We start from the raw sequence: 11858 nt of genomic DNA, 5'->3' as shown, positions 1-11858 counted from the left end.
GAAAGGTGTGCGAAAAGATGCATTGTTACGTATGTGGATATCACAGTTCGCTTAACTCACGACAGATGGCCGATCACACACGATGACAGATCCGTGCCCGTCGGAGTGGGGAGCGTGAGGTTTTTTCGTTACGGAATTTCTGGATTCGGTCCCCGCGCTCAAGGCCCGCGATAGAAGCTATGCAATAGCTTAAAAAACCTAATAATTCAGGCAAGTTTGACAACCGGTCTGGCCAATGGGTAGTGACCCTGACCCTGTCTATGATGGTCCCGGGTTCAAATCTTTGTAAGGGCATTCATTCATGTGATGAGCATGGATATTTGTTCCTTAATCATGGTTGTTTTCTATGTAGGTATTTACGAATTTATAAATATGTATATCGTTGTCTAAGTACCCACAACACAAGCCTTATTGGCCTTACCTTGGGACTTAGTCGATGTGTGTAATAATGTCCTATAAATATTTATTTATATGTATACATGTTAAACTTATGACGCTCTTCTTTTTGCGTCGGAAGTCAAAACTAGAGTGTCCACTATAAACATTTGGTAGTCAAACATTGGCATATTTGCTTCAGCCTGTCAACAATGAGGACGGTTTTTACACTAAGTTAAAACTTTTTCATCAGAAGCAATGTGCCACATATGGTACAAAAAGAAACGTTTGTTATTATAACCCTAGTACCATTACGTTTATAGCCGTAACTGTTCATACCAGAAGCCCGATTCTGTTCTAACAATTTGATATGGTTTTCATTATACCCCGGTTTGGCAAGTTAAATTAATAAAATATCAAAAATGTCAACTGTCATTTCACTTCAAGTATTATCCATCACAATACTTCTTTCCAACAGCCACAGAATGAAATTTCTTCATTTTCATAGGCTTAAAAACTCTTGACTTTAGGAACGCCAGGGATTTCCAATATCAGGGTAGTTTTTGGACCTTCAGTCCACCTTCATTTGGGAAATCTGAGCTTCCAGGAGGAATTCTGTAGCGAATTCCAATGGGTCGGCCACTTCTGATGTCGGGAATCGTGGGCGTATCATACTAGCTACAGCAAATCAGAACCTTCAATAGGGAATGACGACAGCTTTCAATGAAATAAGATGTTCAACTGTTCGATGTCCGTGTACATTATTTTTTCCTGTTCTTAAACATATACTCAAACCAGCCATTAACTAGCAAGTTGCTTGAGCATCACTTTCTATAGGAGTTAGAAGATTTAGTATTTTTTTAGTACTTTGGAGGACAATTTCTCCCAATAGGTTGAGTTTGGGCAGCTAAAAAAAATACGTGTCCGTTATTTTAGACTACTTTATAACATATATAAATATAAATGAAATCGGAACCGGACAGTTGGGTACCTTTCCTTGTAAGAAGATATAAGAGATTAAGAGAGAGAGAGAAAAGGAGTGAACTCCTTTTAATTCCACACTCCATAATTCCTTGCTATTGTTATGGATAACTCTTGAGTCGATATTTAATTAATCACTATTAGCACTGGGCTATGGTCATCAGGCGTCTCATGCGCACCAATAAGTGTAAGCGAGATGCCTTACATTTGTATTTGTGGACACCAATCAGCGTAAATAGCTCACGCCTATTGCTGCAGTGACGCACGCTGTGTCAAAGTAGTATCAAAACAATATGAAAGCTATAACAAATTGTTACAACAGAATCGAATACAAGGTTATTTCTATTGTTTTTCGCTTATTGAGTTCTGCGCAAATTCTGTACGCATGCGTGAAGTTATTTCATATTTCCCTTGGGATCATCCCCGGGTAAAAAAATGAAATATACAGCTTGTCTTGACGGGTACGAATTTTCATAACAATCAGTCTAATAGCGACTAAGTTCCGTCTAGGGATTTTAAATATCTATATGAATTTCATGAAATATATAAAAAAAAAGACGTGTGGCACTCGGGGACTGCCGCGGTAAAGCTATTGCATAGCATTTTGTATCAACTTATGCAATTATAATTATTTATATATTTTATTTATGCAGTATTTCTTTTTCTTTGATATTAATTCAAGTTACACTTTTTGAGCATGGTGACCGATAAGAAAACAAATTTTTCTTTTATTAATTAAATAAAAAGTTAATATTGTTTAAAATATTTTTATTATTTTACAATACATGTGGGTTTTATTATCTTACAGTAGCTGTTGGTTATTCAGGAATATTTATCATTGAAACTATAGGTTTATGATAAGTGAAATAAGAAACATAAGTTTGCGACTTAATATCCTCTAAATACCTAGAAAATACCGCGTCAATGGTGGTCCCATATTTTGTTGTGGACTCTTGTGGATCATTATTCATTTTCAAATTCAATGTTTTTGATAGAAAAGTTGTCAACCGCTCTGATTTTTTATCAGCGAAGTTAATGTTGAAATCGCCAGCCAAGATAAGTGGAAATTTATTACCATTTGTACCAAGTCTTTTCGACCCTTCTTCAGTGTACTCCAGTAAAGTGCGATGAATAAAATGCTCCACCTCGTCCAATTTTGGATTCGGAGAAATGTAAATTGCTACCATAACTATTTGTAGGCCATTTCTAAGTTTGCATAAGCACGCACAAATATCTCCAACAACTGAGCGCCTAACATTAACATCGCTAACGTGTGCAATATTTATTTCAATATTCGGAGTCATAATATTAGTAATATCGTCTTTATTTTGGTAAATAGATACCCCACCTTTTGAAACAGTATCTCGTTTGAACTGAACAATACAATTAAAATTAGGTATTTCAATCGGATTATCATGCGTCATGCAAGTTTCGGTAAGAAGTAACACATTTGTTTGTCTCGTAACTGAATCTTGTAAATCGTATTTATGACTATTTAGACTTTGGCAGTTGAAATGGTTCTTGAATTGAAGTTTGTAAATGATGAATTATAGTCATAAGAATATCTCTTTGTTGATCATTGGCCATCCGCATTAAATTATAGAATTGTTGATAATCCATTAAATTTTCTCTTTTTTTAGCTACAGCGCCAAGTTTATGCAGAGATGCATTTTGTAAATCAACGTTAGCAGTTGAGTTTGGATCACGTAGCAATAAGTCATAAGGATCTCTTTCATGCAATATATCAACCGCTCTTAATAATTAAAAACAGACATAGGCAGATGATACAGAAAAGAGGATATTGGTTTTTACATTATAAGTGCAACCTACATCCTGAGACAATTCCCACTAGGATTTATAAAATTTTGTAAGTTAGTATTGTATGAAATCCAAATAAAAATTGCCTGTCCATTTTAGACTGTTATCCCTAAATCAGTTTATTATTATTATTTATTATTTATTGTTCGGAGAACCAACAGCTATAAATTGTACAATAGTTATATATATAGATAACAAAGAGCCAATTATAGGTTCCCACCGGTAGCAACAGGTTAACAGATAATTGGTGGTTAGCACTAGATTTTTTTTTTTTTTTTACAACGTGTTACCACTAATATTTTTAAATATTAATACTTATTATATTATATACTGAACAAAGAAACCAAAACTTATTAGTAATCTTAATACGTTAATCGATACAATAATATGCCAACACATACGACTCGCTCACTCAAGTAATTTGTCTGTTAGAATCCGTCTTATAGTTGTGATGTTGCTATTAAAAACGTCTATATCCCGCTCCTTCGTTAGTTCATTTAGACTTTTACCAGCTCGTAGTAGAAAGCTATTCTTTCTGTAATTACGTGATGAAAAAGGAATTGAGAGGGGAGGGAAGTATCTTTTAGACCTAGATGGAGTATTGAAGGAGAGCTTAGCGAGCAATTCAGGACAATCAATGTTACCATTTAAAATATTAAGTATATAAGCAATATCTGCAATCTGTCGACGTTTATGTAGTGGGATAAGGTGATGTTTTTTACAAATATTCTCATAATTGGATGAATTATAAGGAGTTTTCATTTTAAAGCAGAGGTATTTTACAAACTTTTTCTGTATACGTTCTATTCTGTTAATGTAAATATTATAACTGGGGCTCCAAATTTGAGACGCATATTCAAGTTTACTTCTGACATATGTACAATAAAGAACTTTTATAGTTTTAATTTGGGTAAAATGTAAAGAACTACGCATTATGAATCCCAAAGTCTTGGTAGCACCAGTTACTATATTATCTATATGAGTATCAAATAAAAGCTTTGAATCATGGGTGACTCCCAGGTCCTTCATACATGACACAGATTTAAGCACATGATCATTTAGCTTGTATGAAGTTGGAATTGAACTTTGTTGTCTAGTGAAGGTCAAAGTAAAGCATTTAGATACATTTAGATCTAATTTATTGGTCTGGCAATATGCAACAAGACGTGTAAGGTCATCTTGTAAAAGAGCAGAGTCATCCAATGAATTAATTTTGGTAAAAATTTTCATGTCGTCAGCGAAACATAGCAATTTGGAAGTGTGGAAACAATCACTGATGTCATTGACAAATATATTGAAAAGCAAAGGCCCCAGCAACGATCCTTGAGGAACGCCACTGGGAACAGTTACCCAGCTAGACACATAGTTGTTAATGACAACAGCTTGCGACCTATTGTCAATATAAGACGTGAACCAGCGCAACAGATCACCGTGAATACCCATATTACTTAACTTGAGGATTAGCAATTTATGGTCAATTTTATCGAACGCTTTACTATAGTCTGTGTAAACTACATCTACTTGACTACCTTCAGACATGACTTTAGTTACATAATCATTAAGGAGTATCAAATTTGAAACGGTAGACTTACATCGCAGGAAACCATGTTGGAAAGGACTAAAATAATTCTTAATTGCCGCATATACTTGAGTATAAACTAGTTTTTCAAGTACTTTAGCAAGTATACAGAGTTTTGAGATTGGCCTATAATTAGTTACTTCCGTTTATGGGCCTTTCTTATGAACGGGTGTAATGTAGGCTGATTTCCATATGGAAGGGACGTTACATTCAGCAAATGAGCGCTTGAATAGTAGAGATATTGGAATCACAATTGTATTCGCGCAATTAATCAGAAAGAGGGCCGGCATATCATCAGGTCCAGCTGATTTGGACGGATCCAATTTTAACAGTAACTTTATAAGAGCATCTGAGTTAACTTCTATATTACTTATATGTGAGATAGAACCACCCACAGAGTCAACCGGCACCGCTTGATCAATACTAGGCGCAGAAAATGTTGTATAGAAATAGTTAGAGAAAGCCTCACATATATCAGCGGCCGTATTGACCAATCTTTCGTCATACTTTAAACAACTCGGTACACCATGTGAGCTAGAACGCGACTTAATGTAGGACCAAAACTGCTTCGGGTCTCTAACGATATTATTTTCGAGGCGTCGAACATATGTTGCAAAACATGACTGTTCAAGTTTTTTGACCCTGTCCCTTTGAAAATTAAAAGAGATTAAATCTGATATATTGCCATATGTACGGAATTTTCTTAGATATTTAGATTTCTCTTTGATAGCTTTTTTTAGCGCGGGCGAATACCACTTAGGAAAACTATCAGTATGACATATTTTACTTGGGATATATTTAAATCGCAGTTTTTTAAATGTGGAATAAAAAAAGCTAACCGACTCCTCTAATGAGCGTCGCGAGAATTCATCCTCCCAATTAATCAAGGTCAACTCGTTGTTAATGGAACTATAGTCACCTTTATTGTAAAAATATTTTATGCGAGGAGCGGGTTTTAAACTACTTATTTTTGCAAATTGAATCGAAACTAATATAGCTTTATGATATGGATCAATCGGTACTAAAGGGTCCGAACACTCACTAACATGTACTACATCATTGGACAAGACAAGGTCTAATAACTTACCATACTGGTTACGGACATCGTTATATTGATTTAAGTTTAGCGTGTTTAACTCATCAATTAAACTACACTCATCGTTAGTTTTATAATTCGAGGGAATCAAAGTAGAATGCTGATGTGTCCATATAATATTGCTCATATTAAAATCGCCTATTATTAAATACTTGTCATCACACCCACGTAATACCGCTTCACCTAGGCTGTTGAGGAAATTAGATAATTGCTGTGAGAAGGTATTACCATTATTTTGTTTACATAAGTATAAAACACATAGGTGCAGTTTAATTGATGTGTTTTGATGGCCCTTAATAGTCAAGGTCACCCATAGATCCTCGGCTGTTGATTGATAGGTAGGTTGCGGAATGACTGCGAGTAGCTATAATAACGCCACCTCCTCGATTTTGGCCAGTTACAAGCGGATCACGATCTCGCCGCCAAACGACATATCGATCATCAAATAACTCCGTGTCCAATACTCCATCTAGTAGCCAAGTCTCTGTTAGTAAAATTATGTCATAAGATGAAATGTTTAAGTTACGATAAAATAAAGAAGTTTTGGAACGGAGTCCCCTCACGTTTTGGTAATAAATTGTAGGATAAATACCTCCCTCGTTATTATTTAAAGCCATTTACGAGTGCAATATACGCAATAATAAAATATCAACAAATTAACCGAGCTAGGTAAACAGTGAATTAACTTAAATAAGCGTATTAGGTAAAATAACTTCATTTGCAACTGGAAATAAATGCAACGCAAAGTAGAAATCGTAAGAGGACATAAGCGGTTTCTAGTAAGTGCGAAAGAGCGAGTAATTAAGCATAACTTAAAAGGTCGATGATAGACAAAGACAAATATAATTAAGTGAGCATGCCCTGAGCGGCGCATCTGGAATGCGTATAGCGATAAGCCGTGCACCCGATAACAATAAATAGCTGGACCGGCCGGGCCGGGCCATGCAGTGATACTTAAACTTTGGCATACATGGCCGAAATTGTTATTAGCACAGGTAGACACAACTTTAGCGAACAGAGAACACTTTAAAGACAAAATGAAAACTAAGATCCAAATTAAAGTAATCTGTTTAAATCACTTTCGTTGTTAATGACGTGAACTTTCGAGTTGTCATCCTTGCGTACGTGAATCTTCGCAAATTTCACCCACACATATTTATAGTTCTTGGATTTCAATTCGGTTTTCGTTTTTGTTAGCAGCATTTTATAATCAGGTGTTAGATGATCATTTACAAAGATCTTGTTATGACAATCCTTGAATCCGAGTTCTTCCGCTGATATAGTCTTCCTCAGTCTCGCCGAAGCAATGAAGTTCTCTTTAATATATCGATTAACGAAACTAACGATGATGGATTTTTCTTTAGAATTGTGAACAGGAATCCGGGATATGTAATTAATACTGTTGGATTGTATCGGGAACCCAACTATCTCGCCGATGTGTTTCATGATGGTGAAGAGGTTCTCATTATTCTTGAGTGGGACACCTTTAACTTCTAAATTGTTTAGACGGTACCATTGGTCACGATTTGTGATCTCACTCTTAAGCTGAGCTAACTGTTGGCTAAGTGAATTAATTTTGACATTATTTGCTTCGAGATCGGGTATTTTCTTCTCAACTTCGTCTAAACGCAAAGTGCATTTAGTCAAATTAGCACTATTTGATTCGCAAGAATTTTTTACCTCAGCCAGCTCCAATTTTATATCTTTTACGTCTTTCACTAGACCTGGGAGACACGCAAGGTGAACCTCCATTTGATTCAGCTTCACCATAATGGAATCAGGATCAGTAGCCTTGGAAGTTGTAGGTGTTGGCTTTTTGCATTTTAGGCACTTCCAAGCCGCTTTTCGACTAGCGCTGAGTTTTCTGTATTCTTGCTCAGTTTGGTTAGCACAGCAATATCCTATATTATTTTCGCAAGATCCACAGCGAATAGCGTCACTAACATCGTCACCACACAAAGCACACTGCATGATAGAAATATTTGTAAACAAAAATGAAACTTTGAGAAACACTGGCTAGTAAGACAAGTTCCGTAGGCTAATAAGTGGACACGTGCGACGTAGGCGAGCGAGCGCACCAGACTGTTTAAGCATAAACTATTGATTTTTTTAAATTGCGAGGCCAACTTGGTCGGATTCAACGCCACCAAAACACAGGCGTGTCTTTTCACCGCAAAACGGAGCCAGTTCACCTTGGCTCCCACTTTCCGAAATGTGTCCCTTCCCGTGACTAACACTTTAGAGCTTCTTGGTCTAAGTTTAAAATCGAACTTAAACTTCGGGTTGACTATTGAGTCCAGGGCTAAAACTGCTGCCAAAAAACTTGGTGTCCTATTTAAGGTGAGGCGGTATTTCACGCCGAAACAGCTTCTCTCCCTATACCAAGCACAGGTCCGCTCGAGCATGGAATACTGCTGCCACCTATGGGACGGTTCCGCCAAATATCAGCTGGCGGCCCTGGACTCGATAGAGCGCCGGGCTCATAGACTTTTTGGCGATGACCCATCTATCAAGTCAAAATTACAGAGCCTTGAGCATCGCCGTCGAGTCGCTAGCCTATCGGTGTTCTATCGGATACATTTCGGGGAGTGTGCACAGGAACTGCACGATCTGATCCCACCTTCCCCTTTCCATCATCGGACGTCCAGGCGTGGGGAGCGAATGCACCCGTTCGTGGTACACATTCCATTTGTTCGCACTAAACGGTTTGCCTCCTCTTTTTTGTTACGGACGGCTAAAGAATGGAATGCGCTCCCGCCCTCTGTATTCCCTGATAAATATGACCTCGGTCTCTTTAAAGCAAGAGTGAATAGGCTACTACTGAATCGGTGAGCTCCATCTTAGGACCTGTCTTCACTTTCCATCAGGTGTGACTAGAGCCAATCGCCGATCAGTTTTTATTAAAAAAAAAAAAATAAAATCAACACAACACAATTTAACCACATTACTATACAATGTAACATGCCAAACTCGTCTCTATTACTTACTAAATACGAGCCAGACGACCGCACTTAATTTTGCACTCGATATTACATTCGTTTAAAACGTACGAACATACAACTTTAAGCTCTATTGCTTACAAGAAAGGTGTGCGAAAAGATGCATTGTTACGTATGTGGATATCACAGTTCGCTTAACTCACGACAGATGGCCGATCACACACGATGACAGATCCGTGCCCGTCGGAGTGGGGAGCGTGAGGTTTTTTCGTTACGGAATTTCTGGATTCGGTCCCCGCGCTCAAGGCCCGCGATAGAAGCTATGCAATAGCTTAAAATTTCTAATTTATGTAGACATAGAAAGGCAAAGGCGAGCTACTGCGGTACAGGCGAATACCATTACATTGCATACCTATAGTGATACAGTAAAACGTTGTACGATACATGTGCGAATAGATAATTCGCAACTCGTGTCAATTTTGTTTATATTACGTCAGTGGCAAGCAAGCATACGACCCGCTTGATGGTAAGCAGTGTCCGTAGCCTTGGGACGCCTGCAACTCGAGAGGTGTTATATGCGCGTTGCTGACCCTAACACTCCGTAGCCTCGTTGAGCTCTAGCAACCTTACTTATCGAGAGGTTTATTATCTTCCTTATTAATCTTATTATCTTATTGTACCGTACCCACGATAATCCCCTCCCCCAAAAACTAAAAGTAATAACCCCCCCCCCCCATCCCCATTGTGTTCAATAAAAGCACTTTTCCAACATAAACCGAATATGTATAACAAAATCAAATGATTTTCGACATGGAACATTTTTAAAAAATATTTCAGCGAGTCGATTAACGATTAGTATTAGCGATAATGTTCTTTTTAGGCATCTAGATCCAGCTTAGATTTTATCTGAGCACGAGAAAGGTTTCTAAATGTGACCGGCCATCTATTCTTGTAAAGGTCACCGCACACATATCAATGGAATTTTCTTTCGTTTGAAAGGGACTGAACGAGTTCCAAATATAAATAATGAATGTGACAGCCTATATTTATTAAGACGAAAGGGGACGACCGGTCCTCCATACAAACAGTCCCCATGACATGTAAATATTTTATAAAATTAGATGTTTATTTACTATAAGATGTGCCGTTGTGTTGTTATAGTAGCGAAAAGCAAACTCTGTAGGTGCAAATGTTAAAAGTTACTAATTCTTATAATAATTTAAATAATATAATAAAATCAAACTTAAACAAACAAACCTTAATAAATAAATCCGCCGAAGACATCTGACGCCAGCGACTATATGATTTCAACTAATAATATTTCATTATATATTTCGCTTACGCAACGCTTGGTGCCCAGAACTCTACGCGTCTCTTACTCATAACGTTTTTACGATACGTTTACGCGACGTTTATGCTTACGCTCCGTGGGATGTGCACCTAATCCTGTGTCTATGGACGGTAGTCGTAGTTATACTTGGGTGGTGGTTTCACGGTATTTAACAAGTTGGCAAGTGCACGTTAACCTTTACCTAACTTATCCCCTCGTACGATATCAATCAGGGTCAGAACACATCAATCATACATCGGACTGTGGTCATTGTGTTGTGATTGTATGGGTAGCTTTCTTGTAAGAATATAAAAATAGGCATTCTTTCCATTACGGTTTACAACAAATCTCAACACAAAAGAAACCTATAGTAAAAATTACAATGTAAAGACGTAGTTTCGCGAAAAGGTTCCATCCTCTATTTGTCGTTTAAATTAATGACTTTTCTTTTTGACAGAAAGTTAAAATTCTATTGACAGATTAAAACAAGAGGCGTTGGCGTTGAGATTCAAGATAGCGAAGACGTCTCGAGATTATTTTTTTTGTGTTTTGCTCATTCATGGTTTTTAAAGTGTTTATTATACAGTGAACTATCGTGGATACGTGCAGCTAATGAAAAACTAATCTTAAAACACGTTTAACCGTGTTTTAATCAACACCCCGCAATCCATCGTGCATTTTAATAAAGTCCAGCTATCTCTTTACTTAAAGCAACTACCGAACAACGTCATGCTCTACGAGCACACTTAAAACTTACAACGAAACTTGACATTGGCAAAATCATCATAGATTTGATGGAGACCATATTTTAAAGGAAGAAGAAGATTAAAACAAAAAAAAATATTACTACTACTAATTTACTAATCCGCGAAAAGATAATGCGCTAGTCAATCAGTGATAACCCGTTTCGCTTACTAGCTTATTTTTACATGCAATTATTGTTTCCACCCTCCCACCGCAATGATATATATATGTAAATAAATATAACAAACCAACGCCAAAAGCACCTAACTCGACACGTGTTTCGCCTCTACGAGGCTTCCTGAGGAGATGGTGACGGTGTAACGTTCGACAACTGAATGAGCCGTCTAGTACGTTATCTTTTCGCGGATTTGCAAAGTTATATTTTTTGTTTTTAATTAGTATGGATTTCCGCAAAGTAACGCCTGATTCTATTGACAGACTTTCGTGGATTGGATCCTTTTCCCTTAATTACGATTTATTGACACACATCTTCCTCGCGTTGTTCCGGCTTTTTGCCACAGCTCATGGGAGCCTGGGGTCCGCTTGGCAATTAATCCCAAGAATTGTGGTAGGCACTAGTTTTTACCAAAGCGACTGTCATCTGACCTTCCAAACCAGAGGGTAAACTAGGCCTTATTGGGAATAGTCCAGTTTCCTCACAATGTTTTCCTTCACCATAAAGCGACTGGTAAATACCAAATGATATTTCGTACGAGTACATTAAGTTCCGAAAAACTCATTGGTACGAGCCGGGGTTTAAACCCGCGACCTCCGGATTGTAAGTCTCACGCTCTCACCGCTAGGCCACTAGCGCTTATTCATGTAATGACAAATGAAATGGCATTATGGCAAGTTTATTATAGTTTTATTACAATTACATTAAGCGTTACAATTTTCGACGTCCGGTCTAGCCTAGTGGGCAGTGACCCTGCCTGAAGCCGATGGTCCCGGGTTCAAATCCTGGTGTGATAAGCACGGATATGTGTTCCTGATTCA

General features: G+C 37.5%; 1 protein-coding gene across 1 annotated transcript; it reads right to left on the bottom strand.

Annotated features, from left to right (window-relative positions):
• Positions 1-6905: 6905 nt before the first annotated feature.
• LOC133529889 (uncharacterized) lies at positions 6906-7619 on the bottom strand. The gene has a single exon (XM_061867691.1). The coding sequence runs from the start codon at positions 7617-7619 to the stop codon at positions 6906-6908; it is 714 nt and encodes a 237-aa protein (XP_061723675.1).
• Between the last annotated feature and the right edge of the window lie 4239 nt (positions 7620-11858).

The sequence above is a fragment of the Cydia pomonella genome, chromosome 21 (genome assembly GCF_033807575.1).
Source record: "Cydia pomonella isolate Wapato2018A chromosome 21, ilCydPomo1, whole genome shotgun sequence".
Lineage (NCBI taxonomy): Eukaryota > Metazoa > Arthropoda > Insecta > Lepidoptera > Tortricidae > Cydia > Cydia pomonella.
This window is presented reverse-complemented; position numbering and strand designations above follow the sequence as displayed.